This window comes from Echinops telfairi, unplaced genomic scaffold (genome assembly GCF_000313985.2).
Source record: "Echinops telfairi isolate 266 unplaced genomic scaffold, ASM31398v2 ScPeMD7_7;HRSCAF=31, whole genome shotgun sequence".
NCBI lineage: Eukaryota > Metazoa > Chordata > Mammalia > Afrosoricida > Tenrecidae > Echinops > Echinops telfairi.
In genome coordinates, this window is record NW_022103904.1 from 19,379,087 (window position 1) to 19,398,775 (window position 19,689).

Consider the following 19,689-nt stretch of genomic DNA (forward strand, 5'->3'; position numbering starts at 1 on the left):
GCAAATGTGGTGAAGAAAGCTGATGGTGCCAGGCTACTAGAAGATATAGTGTCTGGGATCTTAGAGACTTGATGTTAAACTAGTGGCCATCTAGCAGGGAAGCACGAAGCCCACATGGAAGAAGCACATCAGCCTGTGTGATTACAAGGTGTCACGGGGATCGGGTATCAGGCATCAGAAGACCCAAAACAAATAATCATATTGATGCGAACAAGGGGGGGTAGAAGTAGAGACCCAAAACCCATCTGTAGACAATTGGACATCCCCTCACAGAAAAGTCACAAGGAAGGGACGAGTCAGCCATGGTGAAATATAGCACCAGCAAAACAAACAACATTCCTCTACCTTACAAATCTGGCTAGACCGGAGCATGTACACTGGTACAGAAAAGAGCTTTGGACACATGGAATCCAGGACAGATAAACCCCTCAGGACCAATACTGGGAATAGCAATACCATGAGGGTAGGGGGAGGTGGGGGGAGAAGAGGAGAAAGGGGGAACCGATCACAATGATCGATGTATAACCACCACCCTGAGGGGGACGAGCAACAGAAACATGGGTGAAGGGAGACAGTGTAAGATATGAAAATAATAATAATTTATAATTTATCAAGGGGTCACGAGGGTGGGAGGGAGGAGAAAAAAAGAGGAGCTGTTTCCAAGAACTCAGGTAGAAAGAAAATGTTTTGAAATTGATGGCAACATATGTACATATGTGCTTGATAAAAGTGATCTAACGATTGTTATAAGAGCTGTAAAAGCCCCCAATAAAATGATTTATTAAAAAATAAAAAAGAATAGTGTTTGAGGTCTTAAAGGCTTGTCTTAAAACAATCAGTCATCTAACGAAGGCGCCAGCTAAGTCCACACAGAAGAAGCACATCAGCCTGTGCTATCCAAGAAATGTGAATAACAGAATTCAAGACAGGAAGAGAACATAGCATTAGAACTTAAATTCTGAGCACCAGTTTGCAGAAGGATATGGATGAGAGTGAAGCCCCAAAATGCATGTGAGAGGCCCTCCCTGGGATGAAGCCTCCAATGGATCCCCTGTATAAACAGCCTTGCTGTCAGACAGAGCATTGAAAAGTGGTCCTAGTGCAGGTGTAGTCTATTTGAAATTTAACACTTTATCATTTGTTCTCCATATTGATGCATTTAAAATTCGTTTTAGTTTTTTAAATTTTCTGTTATGTTTTCAGCTGTTTGTCTATATTTTATTGTTGTTATTGGGGACTTTTTTCTTTTTCTTTTTGTATCTTTTCCTTTATATGAAATCCAGGATATGTAAATCTACAGAGACAGTAACTGGATTCGTAGTTCCTGGGGGCATGGCAGGGGAGGTGAGGATATGGGGATTTATTGAGCAAATGTTTTGAGAATGATGAGGCAATGAATGTACAAATATGCTTTACACAAGTGATGTATGTATGGGTTGTGATAAGAGTTGTATGAGCCCCTAATAAAACTATTAATAAATAAATAAATAAATTTCCAAAAAAATGAACACAAGGAGTAAGGAAAATGTTCTAAAATTGTAGTGAAAATTCTACAACTCTTTTAATATGTTTAAACTATTGAACTGTATGATATGTGAATTATATAGCACTAAAACTGTTAAAATATTTTTTTAATGAATACAAATATGAAGCATGTGCAAAAGAATAGGGAAACAGGAATAAAGAAGTCTCTCTCTGGGGTTTTTCGTTCTTTTTTAAAAAATACTTTTATTGGGGGCTCTTATATCTCTTATCACAATCCATACATTCCTCCAGTGTGTCAGCACATTTGCACATATGCCGCCATCATCATTTTCAAAGCATTCTCATCCCACTTGAGCCCCTGATATCAGCTCCCCATTTCTTCCCCCTCCCTCCCTCCCCCTCCCTCATGAACCCTTGATAGGTTGTAGATTATTATTTCCTTATCTTGCATTGTACTCTGCCGCCCCTCACCCACTTTTCCGTTATTCGTCCCCCTGGGAGAGTATTCTAGATTGATCCTTTTGATCAATTCCCCCCCCTCTCCCACTACCATCCCCTAATCCTCCTGGTATCTCTACTCTCATCGTTGACCCTGAGGGGTTTATCTATCCTGGATTTCCTGTGTTTAGGGCTCTTATCTGTAGCAGTGTGCATGCTCTGGTCTAATCCAATTTGTAAGGTAAAATTGAGGCCATGATAGTGTGGTGAAGGAAGCACCAAAGAACTAGAGGAAAGTTTCATCAGTGCTATACTGCACCGACTGGCTCATCTCTTCCCTGTGACCCCTCTGTGAGGGGATGTCCAATTGTCTACAGATGGGCATTGGGTCTCTCCTCTATGCCCATCCCCCAGCCCCCATTCACATTGGGTAAGATTTTGTTCTGGATCTTAGATGCCTGATACCTGTTCCCATTGACACCTCATGATCACACAGGTTGGTGTGCTTCTTCCAGTGGGCTTTGTTGCTTCCCTGCTAGATGGCCGCTTCTTTATCTCCAAGCCTTTAAGACTCTGGGGCCTTTCTACATTGTTTCTTACAGCTGCGTGCTAATCTACAATGATCTCAAAATTAAAATCTTAATTTGAAAAAAAAAACACCCAACAATTTCTTAGGGTTATGACATGGGAAGAAATGGGGAGCTAATAATCATTTATAAAAAATAAAGAAAAATTTATAAAATTGACCATGGTGATGAATGCACAACTCTCTTAAATATATTTAAACCACTTCATTGTATAAGGCATACGTTGTATGCCGATAAAACTGAAAGAGAATAAAAAGCCTGTGAGCAGCCATCTACAGCACAATATTGGCCTCTCCCTTTCTAGAGCAAAGGGGAATGATGAAATAGAAAGAAACATGAGACAATTAGTCCTGTGGATCCACGGACCATACAAATATCAATGTCCATCCTCTGGGCTAGAAGAACTAGACGATGCCAGACTACGACCGCTCAGTGCTCTGCAGAGGATCATAGGAGACCATCCCAGATAGAATGGGAGGAAACGGTGAACTAGAACTCAAAATCCTACAAGTGGTCAGACTTATTGATTTGCTAGAGACTGATGGGACACCCGAGACAACTGCCCTTACTAGTCAGGTCTGGAACTGAACTCACCCTGGAGTCACAATAAGCAATCGCTTAAGATCAAAAGGGCAGCATTTACTCAAGGACAAATTTCAAAGGGTTGGGAAAGGAAATAGAAAATATAGGGGAGCGATGGGATAAGCTATGGTACATTGAGGGGATTGCAAAGAAGGAGTGGAACCAGAAAGTGTAGGAATTTTTTAGGGTACAACTCTAATCTGCTCTGTAAATCCTCTCCAAATCCACAATAAAAAGTAAAAATAAATAAATAAATAGATAAATAAAATGAACCATATTTTTCATTTAGCATATATCCATTCATATCTAGCTAGCTAGCTAGCTTTCTATTTTCCTCCATTTGTTTACCCAAACTAACAAAATTATTCTTCTTTATCTTAAGTATGCACCTTCTCTGACACACAGGAAATCTGCTTGGTTGGCGTCTTTTTCAGGGTAAGAGCTACAGGGAAAAGAGCTGTTTTCTAAATGATAAACTTGTCTCTTAGTTCACTAATCACAGGATATTTGGTGGCTCCCAGGTGCTCCTTGCACCCATTCTCAGGACCTTCCTGATTCCTCTGTAAAGAGATCCACCTAACCATGGTTATCTGCAGAAGCCCTGATGGCGTAATGGTTGGGCTGTGAACCACAAGGTCCACAGTTTGAAATCACCAACCGCTCTGTGGGAGAAAAATGAGGCTTTCTATTTCTGTAAAGGGTTACAGTCTCAAAACCGCACAGGGGCAGTTCCACCTGACCCTAGAGTCAGCATTTACTCGATGGCAGCGAGTTAGTATGGTTGCCTGCAGAGTCATTTGACAGAGACTGGTGAAATAAGTCAGAGACTATGAATGAGGGCCTCGACTTCATCTCAGCCTTCTCGGCACCCATTATGCCATTCAGCACTTTATGAGCACAATTTAAATTATTCCTGAATTAAAGTGATTCCTGAATTAGAGTGATTCCCCTCATTTATGGGAGAAGAGACTAGAGCTAGCCAAGGCCCCACAGACACTACCTATTTGCTGGCCTTTAGAACAATCACTACCTAACTTCAAGCTTCCACCCTCAACCGTGGCTGGTGCTGCTCCTCAAGCAAGACCTCAAGGTTTCCTGATCCTGATGACCCACTCTTCTTTAAGGTCAAGTTCACTGCCATCGAATCAATTCCAACTCAAAGCTACCCAATACGGAAGCCATGTGGACACTGGGTCCAACTCTGCCAGAGCCTTGCCTCCTCCATTAGGGGTGGCCTAGGCTTGGTCTTGCTTCCAGAAGAGACTGAAGAGCAGCCACGGGATGATTTCTTGGGCCAAGTGAGGTCCTCTGTGTGGCATGCGACACAACAACAGGCTGGACCCCACTTCAATCCCAGGTGCAGAGGTAGCACTGGTGCAAGAGGCCACCAAAACCTAAAAACTCACGGCCATCAAGTTCACTCCGACTCGTAGTAACCCTACAGGACACGGTAGAACTGCCCTTGTGAGTTTCGAAGACTAAACTTTTACAGGAGTCGAAAGCCTCATCTTTCTTCTACAGAGAAGCTGGTGGTTTCGAAATGCTGGCTGTGTGGTTAGTAGCCCAACCCATAACTACTGTGCCACTAGGGCTCCTCTAAGATATCACCAGCTGATCTAAAACACTCTCCGATGTCAGACTGTTGTGGGCGCCTGGCTCTCCTCTCACTTGTAAAATAGTTTCCATGGAATGCTGTCCTGAGGACTGCATAGAAAAGAAATATGTGCATACCATCTGTTCCTTACAATGTTACAGGAAGAATCTCCTGCAAGAGAGAATGTTGATCATCCTTGTCCCTCCCTGGTTTGAGATGGAAATTTGCTTGAGGTCAGTAAGCTTGTAAGTGCTACAGGCTGGGGATTTGAACCAGGAGACTCCATGTCCACCCTGAGGCCCTGGAGGACAGGTGCACCCCCAGACTCCACTTATTTATGGGGCCTCATCTGCATAAAGGGACTACAGGCCAGCTTTGCACCTCAAGGAAGACAGCCCGTGCCGACAGTCCGTACTTGGCAATCATCTTCCTGTCTTACACCTAACAGATAGCCCAACAAAAAGACTGCCGGAGGCTGTTTCACCCCCCCACCCCACCCCACCCCACAATCCAGGTACTCAGGGTGTTGGACAGCCTACAAGCCCTGCCATCCAAGGCTTCTCTCCTAACTGTCCAGGGTGTTTGCAAAAGCAACATGCCTGGCCTCCTGTAGACTTACTGAACTGCGGGCAGCTGGTGCAAGGTTCTGCATCTTCACACATGCCCTGATAAACCTGATGGATACGGTGCCACTGTCCCACCCAAGCAGATGGGGAGACCATCGACAGCTTTTATCCAGCCCCTCCTGTAGCATTCCCACCCTATCTCCCCAGACACCGTCCCACAGCCGCTGCCACAGACCTGCCCTGCCTAGGCGGTACCACACTCTACACTCTGTGTCAGGAGGCTCTACTGCCCCCACCATCTTGCCCAGGGTACATCTATTTCACCACAGCCACCCACACCAGAGGCTAGAGGGCATGTCTTGCCTGCAGAGCCCAGAGGTAGTCCAGCCGAAACTTGAGGTCCACCTGCCTGGAGTGTAGGCCCAGGGCGAAGGAGAAGAGCAGGACGGCCAGGATGGGCTCATAGCTATGCGGGGAGATGGCATGGCCCCTGGGGAAGGAAGAGAAAGGTGGCTGAGAGCGAGTCCAGCACCACAGGGGAGCAGCTCACAGAGGGTTCTCGGACCTCATGTGGAGCTAGTTAGCTCAGCAAAGCTCCTCATACAGGGCTCCTAGACCACGACTTTGGACCTACCACAGGCAGTAGGACCATCTGGGGTGGAGTCACCTCTTACTGGGAAGTCTGGAGGACCTGGTGGAATGCGCACTGAAGGGGAGAAGTGGGGAAGCCAAACCTCAAAACGAACCAACAAAAAAATCCCACCAATGCGGACGAACGTTCTCATCAGAAGATGGAAGACGTGGCTTGTGATCAGCACTGAGAAGCCCTTGGGCCACACTCACCTGGGTGCTCCGGTGGACCTGCTAAGCCACAGCATGAGGACGGACAGCAAGGTAAGCACTAGCAGGAGGAGCATCTTGGACCAGGAGGGGACACGCAGGAAGGTGGCAAGTGTGAGGGTGCCGACAAGGCAGCAGAGCAGGGCATGGGGGGCTGACGTGCAGGGTGGCGTGGGCAATGAGCTGCTGCGGACTCCAGGCAAGAGGACCACCAGGGAGCTGTTGGGGCTCATGCTCCAGGCCCAGGGCATACAGCCCACCTTGGGGGAAAGAAACAGGGGTCACTGGGCATGACAAGAAGAATACATTCCCACACTGTACATTCCTGGCTCCCACACTGTACATCCTGTCTCCCTCCTCTGGCACCTTCTAACCTGTGCACCCAGCAAATTCAAACGGTTCCACAAGCTCTGCCTAAGGTGGAAACCATTCAGTTCGGGCTCCTTGATTCCAGGCTCATCCTCTGTCGGAGTGAAGGTCTTCCTCCACCCTAAGACATTTCTAAAGCTATTCCCTGACTCTAGTTCTGTTTGCCAGTTAAAAATACTTACCATACATCCTTGGGCCACTGAATAGATTAAGACCACAATGACAATACACAAAGTAGTACGGATCTGAATCGTCAGGCACCCTGGAAAACACTGAACAATAAAAACCACTTTGAAAGGTATCACTTTATTACACACTTATGTACAATTTTTATGTGCAAATTATGTAACTCAACCAATCAGGAGATGCAGCAAGTACTCTGAATGCTGCCAGCTTCTCATCCTCATTATTCACCTTCTATAATCATTTCTTAGCTGTTTTCATATATTTCATCTACTTCTCCCAAGTCAAAGACGCCAACAGAAACAAAAGAAAGCAGCTAAGCTCTTTAAATCGTTTTTTAAAAGCCCTCCTCCCCTTGACACTGAGTTGATTGGCATTAGAATTAATTCAGTACCTTAGGGGAAACCTGGCAGTTTCATACTATTGAATCATTCCATCTCGAAATGGTAGGCATTTCTATTTATAAGATTTAATTAAATGTTGTCTTTTCTTCACATAGGTTTCATACAAGTCTGATGAATTTTCTTACACATTTTCTTTTAGACTTGCTTACTTTAAATATTTGGGGGGGGGCATTCAATAAACAGTATCACAGATAGAGTTAAGAAATTCTTTCTATATTCACAATCTTGAAGCAAAACAATAAAAACAGCCATAAATACTCACAAGGCAACACCAACATTAGCGCTCAATGAAGGGTTTCAGGCAATAATGCTCTGTGCAGTCAAAGAGGAGTGGACCTTTACCCTAGTGCTGTGAGGCCAGACCCTAGACCCCACTGCCCTGCTTAACATGAAAAGAAAATGAGGTCCCAAGGCCACTAAGCCCATGACCTATTCTTATTAATGGGTAAACAAAGGATTTATTGTACATCATATAGCTAAGGAGTTAAATACCTGGATCCCAGTTCTGGGCTCCCCAGAGCCTCACACTCTTCTATTTCACATTCTCCCAAACCTTCTCAGACAGACCTGCTCAGCAGTACTCTAGACCTAAACTTTCCAGTGACCTTAACTTTCTCCTGACCTCATCTCTGACTCAGCCCAGGGCAGCTACGTGGTCTGAGCCCCCATTAGACAAGGCTTAGCACCAAATCTTTCCACTGTTCAACAGACACCGGCAGAGCTACCCAGTAGGCAGGATTGTCTCCAGAGCCCTCAGTGCCGGTACGACCTGCCATCAGTGTCAAGGTTACCTAGTGCAGAAGTGATGGTGATGACACAACTCGTTTTAAAAGTGATTTAACCAGGGGGGGTGGGGGGAGGACGAGTGTTCTAAAACTGATTGTGGTAATGATTGTGCAACTTTTCTTGATATGAGTGAACGACTGAACTGTGTGATATGTGGATTAAGTGACAATAAAACTGTTTTAAAAGAAAAAAGTTACTTAGTGCTACTTAAACAGAAATACAAGTGACTTTTTGTTTGTTTGTTTGTTTTTAACAAATATAGATTTATTTCCCCACAGTTTAAGAGGTTAAAAGTCTGAATTCAGGGCACAGGCTTTAGGGGAAAGCTTTCTATCTCTGTCACCTCTAAGGAATCCTTTATTTCCTTTTAATATTTGTGGTGTCCCCTGAAGATCTCCATGTGGCTTGGCATTTATCTTTCCTCGCCTCTGCTTACTTAATCTGCAACTTAGATATTTTGTAAATGTGAGTGATTCAAAACACACCCCAATTAACCATGTCTCATTAATATAACAAATAAGATGATGAGCACAGGCTAAGTTTGAATTGACTTTTCTTTTTTTTTTTTTTTTTGTCTTTTGTGACACAATATAATTCTTAACAGATGATGAGGGCAATGAATGTACACATGCGCTTTACACAATTGATGTGTGTATGGATTGTGATAAGAGTTGTATGAGCCCCTAATAAAATATATATATATATATATATATTTCTTAACGGTTAGTGTTAATAGATGAGAAGTCTTCTGAGGAGGTGGTATGTGAAGGTTCACTGGCTTGGGCTATGCCAACATTGGTCTGAGCGTGTGGGCAAGAGTCCTCAGAGAGGGGAGCACATGGAGGGAGGATGTCCTCAGAGGGAGAAGGTGGTGTTCTCAGAGGTGAGTGAGATTGAAGTTGGGGGCGTGTCCAAATGGGGCTCCCCAGGAAGATATCCTCGGAGGGGTATGTCTGAAAATGGGTGGTGCTCTTTCCAGGAGCAAAGCTCAGGAAGCCGTGGAAATGTTTGATGTGAAACCGATAACGGATTGAACTGTGTCCCCGCAAAAGAGACACGGAAGTCCTAACTCTTCATCCCAGTGAACATGGCCTTGTTTGGGGAAATTAGAACTTTCCCTTGCAGATGTTATCAGCTGGATGTTACCCAGTTGGGTGGATCCTAACTCTATTAATAATAATTATTATTATTATTAATAAAAAGCAATCCTGCGTCAGAATATGTGGTGAAAGAAGCAGATCCGAAGGAATGCCAGGGACCCTTGGCAGCCACGTCAAGGCAGCACAGAGGCAGGGAACACTTCCTCTCTGAAGGCACCCAGAAGGAATCAATATAGCCACAGACTTCTAGCTCTAACATTTCAAGAAAAGACAATTCTATCCTTTAAAGTCACCCACTTTGAGGGATTTTATTACCCAGCCCCGAGACACTGGGGCAAGCATCTATCCTGGTGAGCCTTGGGACACTACCATTTGTCTAAGACAAACTATGCAGACACAAGCCTTTTCCGATGAGTAATGTCACGTCCAAGAAGTACACGAAGGAAGGAGCGCTGTGGTAACGGAATAAGCACCTGCTGCTGAGAGGTAGCGATTCACACTCGCCAGCAGCTCCCTGGGAGGAAGACATGGACATGTGCTTCTGTAACGATTTACAGCCTTGGCACCCAATGGGGGAAGTCGACTTCACCCTTAGGGCTCTCAAAAACCAAACACGCTGCCATCGAGTGGATGGTGACTCACAGCTACCTTGTCGGACAGGGTAGAACTGTCCTGTGAGCTTCTGGGACTCTCTGTCTGGACTGGAGTTTTATGATATTTAGATTGACTGGGGTACTTCTTACATTTTCCCAAGGTTAAATCTTCTAATCCATAAACATGGAACAGTCTTCCATGTTTCTAGGTCTCGCTTGATTCTTGTTGGAGTGTTTTACACTCTTCTATGTTTCCCTGGCTAGGTTCAGTCTTAACTGTTCCAGCTGTTGCGCGGCTACTGTAAATGGCATGGTTTTGTTTTCCATTTCCTTTCGATTCTAACAAGTTTCCTGTCAAACTTTTTGGGTTTTCACATGTAGAAAATATCATCTGCAAACAGTTTTCCTTCGTTTTTGCCAATTTGGATGATTTCATTTCTTTTTGTTTTCAAATAGGTCTGGCTAACATTTCCAGCATAATATTGAATAAAAGTGGTAATAAGGAGCATTCACATCTAGTTCCCATTCACAAAGGGAACGCTGTCCATCTCTCTGCATTGAGCAAGATGTTGGCCAAAAGCATATAAGGCCTTTATTATGTTGATGACTTTCCTTTCTATTTCTATATTGCTGAATGTTTTATCAGGAATCGATGTTGGATTTTGGCAAACGTGTTTTCTGCATCAACTGGTATAATCACATAAGTATTATCCTTTATTTTAATTATATAGTGGATTACATTGTTTTTCTAATGTGAACCATCCTTGCACACCTGCTATGAAGTCCATTTGATTATCATTTAAAAGCATATATATTTAGTTGGATCCTATTGGCTATGATTTTTTTAATTTTGAGGTTTCTAACATTTAACTCATATTTATACTGTTCAAAGTTTTTTTCCCCTCTGTTCAAAGTTTAAATACCATTTTAAAAGTTGTGCAATCATCACCACAGTCAATTTTAGAACATTTTCTTCTTTCTCATACTAGTTATTATTAGTTCCCCATTTCCATTAAGCTTCTCCTGCCACAAGCCAAGAAAATATTAATCCAATTAGTGTGTTTATAGACTTAGCTATCCTGGATTTCATATTAAAAGCACACACACACAAACAAAAAGAAAAAAATATTTAAAGAGCCAACAAAAATAACAAAATAAAACAGGATAAACTCAACTGAAAAGAGAACAAAAATAATAAAACAAGAACAAATTTAAAATTCGTTAAAAGGGATAAAAATTAAATGTTAACCTAACTACAACACTGTTCCACTTTCCAATGCTCCCTCTGATACCAGGCCATTGACATCCCTGCGCAATGGTCAGAGGGAATCCACCAGAGGCTTAGTCCAAATGGGGACTCTTCAAATGGATCTTGGGATTTCACTGGCATCCAGAGCCTTCTGTAAACTGGGTGCTCAGAATTTATGCTCTGATATCATTCCCTCCTCCTGTCTTGGATTTTATTATTTATAATACTAGGATGAAAAAGGCTGGTGCGTTTCTTCCATGTGGACTTGGCTGTCACTTCCCTCAGGTGGCTGTTTGTTTTAACAAGCGATGCTATGCTTTCTGATAGCTGTGAGCCATCTTCAACACAGTTTGTAACAGCACCCATATCTTCAGTGATCTCCTCATGAGGGCAACTGTCAAGTTCCCCTAAGAACTACTTGTTCTTAGATGAGGCTACAGTTAAGTGCAAGCTCAAAATCTATCCATGTCTTGTGCTTTATATGTCCCTGGTCCACTTTAGAGACATCCTTATCCTTTTATTGGGGAACTTTATGTCATCCCCATAGGGCACAGGGAAATTCTATGCATAGTATCATTAATTTAGCCAATGTTATAGAATTTCAAGTACTATTAAGAAAAGGAAAGAATACATCAATGTGACTGTTTTTTAGGCCAAGAGACATGAATTGGTGACCTGCACAGATAAAAACTCAATAGTGACTGGACACTATGCAAACAATGAAGGGTGGGGATATGCTCTTACACAAAGGAAGAACCATGCTTTCTAGACTAAGACATGTCCTAAAAAGGCAAATATGTGGCAGCCCCAAGCCACCATTCATGTGGCATCCTCAAAGCAAGAGATTTGAACCAAAGTCCAGTGACCTCCAAATCTACAACCCTGGGATAGCACTCATCTGGTTCTTCTACACTAGGATGTTTCAGCCTTAAGTCTATGAAAGTATTTCAGTTCCTTCCATCTGCTAGAGGTGAGTTTAGGTAAAGTCCAGTTCGCTTAGTAGGGTTTCCAAATTGCGGCTGTAGCCTATGATGGTGTGGTAAACCTCAAAAAAGAACAGAGTCTACAGTCCTGGTGGTCTATAGCATGCTGCCTGGGCCACCCAGGGCTGGGTAAAAACTAGGAGAAATGTGCTCAGTTAGGAGCATAATGTTAAGCATTTCTCCCAGTGGCAAGTTGTCCGACCTGGCTTACTTACCCACTAACAGAGGTATGGCCACATTCTCAAACACAGACCTGCCTGCTCCCATCTCTGACTTGAATCTCCATTAAAGTCCACTGAGCGCCCTTGTAGGAGCATACGTTAATTTGAGGTGTCAGTAAAGCAATGTTATATGTCAGGAACTGATGAATCTTTACCTAATCCCCCCATCATGAGAAACTAATCCTAGCTGAGGTGAGGCTTCCACTGTTGAAGTGGTTACTAAGATGAACAAATAAGGGGGTGATATATGTATCATGAGCATTAGGAAGCTCACCACCTCATTGATTGGGAGACCCAGTGAGAAGATCATAACATGAGAATGGAAGCCTGCCTTTGTCTTGCTGTTTATTCTTATAATAGTGGTCTCATACAATATGTGTTCCTTTCAGATTGGCTAACTTCACTCAGCACAATGGTTTTCTGGTCCATGAATGTCATGAGGCGTTTCTTGGTTTCATCACTATTTTGTAGGGTGTGTATGTACTAGAGTGTCTCTATCTGGTACTCGTCTGATGGACTTTGGACTGTTTCCAAAACTGTGCTGCGATGAAGATGGAAGAGCACGTGTCCGTCTGTGTTCTGCCTCTCACCTATTTGGGGTACATACCCAGCAGAGGTATTGCTGAATTGCAGGGCATTTCTATTCCCAATTGTTTTAGGTAGTGCTATATCACTTTCCATGATTATACATGTTTACAAGCACACAAGGAATAGATAAGTTCCGATCTCCCCAACCCTCTCCAGCATTTATTGTTTTCTTTTTTTTTTCTTTTTTTGAATTGGGCTATCCTTGTGGGTATAAGGTGATATTGCATCCTTGTTTTGATTTGCCCCTCCCAGGTGGCAAGGGCCTGTGAGCATTTCCTCATGTGTTTCTTAGCCATTTAAGTGTCATTTTGGTGAACTGTGTATCTTTCACCCAATTTCTCATTGAACTTTTTGTTTTTTTCTTATTGAGGTGTTGCAGAATTCTATGGAGTTCAGGATTTACTACCTTGTTTATTGTGTTATTGCTAAAGATTCTTTTCCCATCCCCTGGGATCTCCTTTGATGAAATGTTTTGATGCACACAAGTATCTTATTTTCAGTTGGGTGCAGTCATGTATGTTGTTTTCTGGCTTCCACAATACTCATGCCCTCTTTCACCTCACCAAGACCACATGCCACCCAACCAGTCAGTCGGAGTGGTGCAGATAAAACCTGGGAGCCATTAGATAGACAGGGCCAGCATTTGCCATGGACAGGCTGCCAAGCCATGTGTGCTTCAGGGTCAAGCACATCATCAATTTTTTCCCCATAGACAGACTTGCCACCGGTGCCATTATGGCTTGTGAAATCATCCCGCTGATTCATAAACCCTGGAATGATTCTGTGGGAGCAGGAACCTTTATAAGCAAATCCTTTGTCCCCGGTGCTCAGAGGGTGAAGATTTCCTGCTGTCTGTGGAACTTTGTCTGCAAACAGCTGCAAAGAGATCTGTCCCAGGGGCTCTCTGTGGATGGTTGTGTCGAAAAACACAGCAGGGCTGACCATGGCTGAATGTAACAGGATGAGACAAGACTACAAATTCAGGCGGTGAGTCTTCAAAGTCTTGGTTGGAACTTGCTTGATGACTATCTTTATTTCTTCTTTCATTATGGATCAAAGTTTCCTACAATTATCTGTGATGATTTTGGAAGACTGCATATTTCTAGGGATTTGTTCATTTGTTTTAGGTTAGTACACTTGTTGAAGTACAGTCCTTTATAATAATGTATTATTCCTTTTATTCCATTTGGATCTGTTATGATGTCACCTTTTCCATCTCTAATTCCAGATGTTTGAATCTTCGCTTTCTGTTCCTTTGTTAAACTTGCCGGCAGTTTGTCAATTTTGTTGATACTTTCTAAGAACCAATTGCTTGTTTTTCTTGTCTTTTTTAGAAGTGTGTGTCGATTGCCCTTCTGGAAATTGCTTTTGCTGTGTCCCAAAGGTCTTATTGCACCTGTTCATTTCAAGGAATTTCTTAATTTTACTTCTTATTTGATCTAACAACCAGTTATTTTTTAAGTAGTATGTTGTTCAGCCTCCATGTGTTTCATTTTTCATTCCCGTTCTTTCTTTTGTTGGTTTTACAGCATTGTGATCAATGAAAACGGATTCTTGGTCCTCCATGTTTTTTAACGTATTAATGCTTGCTTTGTTGCCGAGCATGTGGTCTGTTCTAGAGTGCATACCCTGTGTGCTGGAGAAGAATGTACACTGGGTTATTTTGGGGTGGAGTGCTCTGTACATGTCTAGGAGATCAAGCTGGTTGGTTGTGTTCTTTAGCTTTTGTTTCTTAATTAAATTTCTTTCCTGATGATCTGCATTTCCTTGAGGAAGTTGGAGACTACTATTGTTGTAAAGCTATTGCTCTCTTCAACTCTATGAGGATTTGATTGGTGCATGAGGGGGTACCCCCCCCCCCAAAAAAAAAAACAGGAAAAAAGCTCCCCTGGGTGGAGCGTTCAGAATACACATTTTTTTCCACAAGGGAGAATCAAGCAACTTGTTCTGAGTTAGTGCACCCAGTGGCATCGCCTGGGAAGGTTCTCTCTGGTCACTGTGAACTTTTTTGTAACGCAGTTTCACTCGAACCATGTTTTTTGTGACAGCTGATTTAAGAGAACAGCATGCAGTTATGAAATTTTGTTTCCTGCTCGGGAAAAATGTTTTGCAATATGTCATTGTTTTTAAATGTTTTACTTTGTGGATTAACTTAGGGTGTAATTTGGAGAACGTTAATTATGTGCACTGGAAAATAATGTAGCTTTTGCTGCTGATGGGTGGTGTTCTGTATATGTCAAAGAGGTCAAGTTGATTACCTTATTTAGTTCTTTGTTGGGTTCATAGGTGTTATTATGGTTATATCTTCTTGCTCAATTGTTCCTTTAATCATTATGTTCTTTGTCTTTCATGATAGATTTTGGTTTAAAGCCTATATTATTAGAGATTAATATTGCCACTCCTGCTTTTTTGGTTGCCATTAACTTGCTAGTATTGTTTTTCCCATATTTTGATTTTAGTCAGTTTTTATCTTTATGTCTATGGTACGTGTCATGCAAGCATAATACTTATAGGTCCTGTTTTTTTATCTGTTCTCTTACTGTTTGACTCTTGATTGGTGTGTTCGATTCAATTCAGTTTCATTGCTGATCTATATGGATTTGTTGGTCTCATGTGGCTTTGTAATTTTCATATTTCGTGACTTGGTGGTGGTAGTTTCTTCTCCATTAATTTCTGTTGAATCCCTCCTTCGCTTTGTCAATTTTTTGGTCATTTTTTCCCTTTACTGTTATTTTACTATTTACTAGTGTTTTTATGATTATTTTTTATCAAGTTTTTTCACTTTCTTGGGTTGGAGCCCTGGGGAGTCAGCTGTGAGGAAACCAAAATGTTTCAGTGCCCCTTTGTTAGTTTCACTGTCCCTCCCATGCAGTGCGGCTTTTCTACCTGGTCTGTCCTTTGACAGACTGTTGGCCGCCTTATATTTGTGAAGGTAACAACCAGCTTCTGGGGCTTCTGGGTGTGAGGAGCCACGGGTGTCCACCTCTCTCTCGTTGCTTCTACAATATAGGAGACGTTGTTCTGCTGGTAGCAGGGCTGGGGGTAAATCTCAGTTGTCCCCGGTTATTCTCAGAGGAGACAGAGAGAGGTTTTCAAGTGCTATAGTTCAAGCAGTTTACTTCCAGCAAGTGGACAATCACTGATGACTGCTTGTGAATTCTGTTCCCTGGTTTCCCTGTGTGCTTTGGCCAACTCAGCTGTACTTTCCTCAGACAGTCAAGGCTCCAGGTTTCTCCTCCACCTGTACTTTCTGGCTTTTTTGTTGTGGAGGGAACAAGTAGTGCATCTGTCTATGCTGCTATATTTTACTCAAAGTCCAAAAGTGTATCTAATCTTTACTTTTTAATAACAGTTAATGTAGACTGACTCTAGCTGTAGGAACACTGAGAACCCCATGGTTTTGCAAGCTTGATGCTTCAAAAGCACATAATTGGGTGGGTGGGTGGGAGGTGTGGTGCTTCATGCTTTCATTCCTGGGCTGAGGGTGAAGAGATGCAAGTAAACATTCAGAAAGAAGCCAACTGAGCCCAGGGTATGGCCTACCAAGAGGACCAAATATCACAGAAGGAGAGGGGTTATGTGAGATAATCTAGACGCTCCAGTTTTACGCCATCATCCTAGAATCATTCTGGCTATCTCTCGAGCCACAAAGGAAAGTGGTTCAATGCTATATTTATGGACAGATGGTCTCTATCTTGTTTGGGATGCTTTAATGAAGCAACAGAGGTATAAGAAATCTATGTAAGAAAACCACTATTTCTGGCATTCTTCCACTGTGTGGCTCTAATGTAGCAACCATCCTCTTGTATTTGCTGTTTTCCCATAGCAGTTAACTGCTCTCTCTCTCTCTCTCCATATCTCATGCTATCAGTGTAGAATTGGGTGCACAGGTTCCTAATTCTGGGGGTAGATGTCATAGGCTTTAGGAATCGTCATATATTGTAGTGCATTCGCTTGGAATCTCATGAGTAAGACGATCCTATCTGAAGGTGATCATTTCAATGTTCATCACTCAGTATGACTCAATCTAGAAGGGTCACTGAGCTGGAAATCTGGTTTTAAGGTGTGTTTTTTTTTCCTTAATAAATAATTTAAGACACTACTATGAAATACTTAAGACGTTAAATGAATAAATTAGATTGGAACTCTTCAAGAAATTTATGTTTTCAACAAGTAGGCCAGAAAAAGCAACTCTGGAAGGGCTAGATGTGATCATTTAAGGGCATACTGAGGAGAATGGGACATATGTAAAGGAAAGTTAAATATATAATGAAAAAACTGCAAAAACAAAAAACAATTCCAAACCATTTCCAGCAGAGTAACTTTGGATTCTTAGCAGTGATGTGTGTGTCAGAGTACAACTGTGCTCCCTAAGATGTTCATAGTTGTGACCATAGAAGGAGACTGACAGGTCCGTGTGTGTGTGTGTGTGTGTGTGTGTGTGTGTGTGTGCGCGCGCGTGTGCGTGTGCGTCCTTCTGGGTGGATTCAAACAACCAACCTATTGGTTACCAGTCAAGTGCTTAACCATATTCCCTAACCAGGAACTCATACAGTAGGAAAATAGAGAAATATTTCTAAAGAGCTACAGGCTGTACAAGGCAGCAATTTCAAATCCTATGTTCTCAACACCTGCAAGAACCAAGGTAAGAGAAAAACTAGTGCTGGGATCTCAGTTGTTGATCAGGATAGAAAGGCTTCCTAGAGAAATACCATCTCCTTGTCTTGCCCTTTGAATCTATGAACTGAATTCACCAGAAACTATTTATCTCCTGTGTCCCTGTGAGATTTCTGCTCCTGGTGCACAAGGGTCAGAACTGTGAGTTAATTCACTTGCACTCATCACCACTACCACCCCAACCGTTTCTTACACTCACAAAAGTCCACATGGTGTGGGCACGCCACACTTGCTCAATGAGCAAATGTGCTCGGCTTGCCCTTCCCACAATCTTGCTGAGAAGAGAGGCAGAGAGAGCCATACACATACCTGGACTCGAGTGATGTGCAGATACATGATACATGCCATCAAGAAGCAAACACAGAACACAAGCAGGACCAGGACGATTAGGCTTCTGGAAAGACAGAACAGACAGTTCACTGCTGGCTGAGGGTCAGGTGGAACCAACCTCCTCTTCTCCCAACCAATATATACCACAGATCTCCTCCCAGGAAGGCTGCCTACCTCCGTGTCTCTGGGGACATGCCTATGGCTGGTTATTCTCTATAGACAGTTGAGCAAGACCCTTCTCACATCCACTCCATCCCATCCAGCCACCAACCACCACCTGATCTCAGCCTGGTTTGAGGGCCACCAATTTTGATAGAGCCTCCTTTCTTTCCAGGAAACACTGGATGTTTCTAGACTCCAAGTCTTCTCTGCTCTTCTGTTGAGCTGTACCTGGGAAGGATATTGCTAGGAAAAGCTGACTATATGGATTCTGATACAGTAAGGAAGCTGGTCCCTGTGTGTTGTACCTGCGCAGGTGTAGATGGAGTGTGTTCACACATCCATGAGGGATGTCTTTCTCAGTAGGTATGAGGTAGCTTCTATTTGTTTTCTGGAAGCTCCAGGGAGATATTATTCCCCCTATAAAAGTTTTATTAAAAATATGGTACAACTTGAAGAAAAGTAAGAAATGAAGTGTTTCCGATGTTTTCCTTACCAGAAAACAAAAAAGCCGAGCTACTTTAATTACCTAATGATTAACTATTGTTGACATTACTATATTTATTCAATTTTTGAATTTATTTTAATTTATTGTTGAAATTACTATATTTATTTGTACATTTTGTACTATATTTGTACATTTTATTATAAATGGACTATATTTATTAAGTACATTTTTAAAAGTACTTCTAATTTGAATGTTTCTGGAAGGGCCATGAACAGGGATACAAACTAATCCATTCAGTGAATTGTTTTCTCCTGAAAAGGCTATGAAGACAGCAGCGCATCTTGCATTAGTGACAAAACTGAAGATACATGGTATGTTAGAGTAGCATACATGTAGTTTAGAAATAAAGACTGGGCAGTTGGGCACTACTTGTCATCAAGACTTGCAAAACTATTTGTTGCCTGAGTGAATAATTTATGGGTGGTTGACGGCTTCCCCCAGTGCTGCACAGCGGCAGCCCAGGTAGGACTACCAAGTAGATTAACCCTGAAAACACAATCGCCAACACCAGCAACATGCAGGCTTCAAGGCCTTCCCGGGTAATCCGATGCCACAGGGGTAGCACTTACTGTGGGATAATGAGAAGGTAGACAAGGCCAAGGACGGCAGCCAGAAGGAGTGAGAGAACAACAGCACTGGTGAAGTACTCGTCCTGAAGTTGGTGGTACTAAGAGAGAGAGACACGAAACGCTAAGTGGTCACAACCCACTAAACAACACGCAGTCTCACCATCACTTGGCACGCTGTCCCGGAAGAACATCGCCCATCCCCAAAGAGAAAAGACAGTCTAGAATGTCTACCCAACACCTGGCAGGTCCTTCGGGGTTTGACTTACAGTTGAGGCCCAGAGTCACTCACCTTTTGTTCTCGTTCAACATGCTTATACTTCAGGGTGAAGACGTTCAAGTCTGCGATCTCCAACTCTGTTTGCCGAGCTTCCAAGAGGCGGCTGATATACCTGTTGACACGTGTGCTGGGTGTGGTGTAGACCACATTGGTAGAGAAAGATGTCCGGTTTTTGAGTTTTTCTGAAGCTGTTCTCAGCGATCTTCTCTGCAGCAGCCATGAAAAAGAAGACTACTGTCAAATCCTCCCATTATTGAAGCAAAGGTCTTCTTCGACCTAAGGCCCAGCTTCCCATTCACCGAGTAGTTTGGAATCTGGGTTGAGATCGGAGCTGTAACCACAGTCACAGCACTTCCCGAGAGGTTTGGGCTCAGGCAAGTGATTGAACAACCCTGCCTCTGCATTTGCAGAAACTAGATATGAACTAGCACTTTCCTGGCAGCGCTAATGTTGAGGGCAGCTGGATTTTAGAGATAAAGGCTGAGAACAGCACTCACGAACAACACAGCCAACCCTCAGGAGAAGTTCACATCACGCTGAGAGAGATGCCCTGGATCCGAGTAGAGATCCAATGAACCTCTCACTTCTGACGTGGGCTGAG

General features: G+C 42.9%; 1 protein-coding gene across 1 annotated transcript in view; it reads right to left on the bottom strand.

Annotated features, from left to right (window-relative positions):
- The window catches only part of ADCY1 (adenylate cyclase 1), a gene marked incomplete at its 5' end in the record, with an annotated part of 246,252 nt that overhangs the window by 50,472 nt on the left and 176,091 nt on the right, over positions 1-19,689 (bottom strand). The window contains 6 exons of the mRNA XM_004708178.2: positions 5,616-5,742; positions 6,096-6,352; positions 6,644-6,733; positions 17,555-17,639; positions 18,812-18,909; positions 19,101-19,295. Coding sequence (XP_004708235.1) covers positions 5,616-5,742; positions 6,096-6,352; positions 6,644-6,733; positions 17,555-17,639; positions 18,812-18,909; positions 19,101-19,295 — 852 coding nt within the window. The remainder of the gene's footprint in view (positions 1-5,615; positions 5,743-6,095; positions 6,353-6,643; positions 6,734-17,554; positions 17,640-18,811; positions 18,910-19,100; positions 19,296-19,689) is intronic.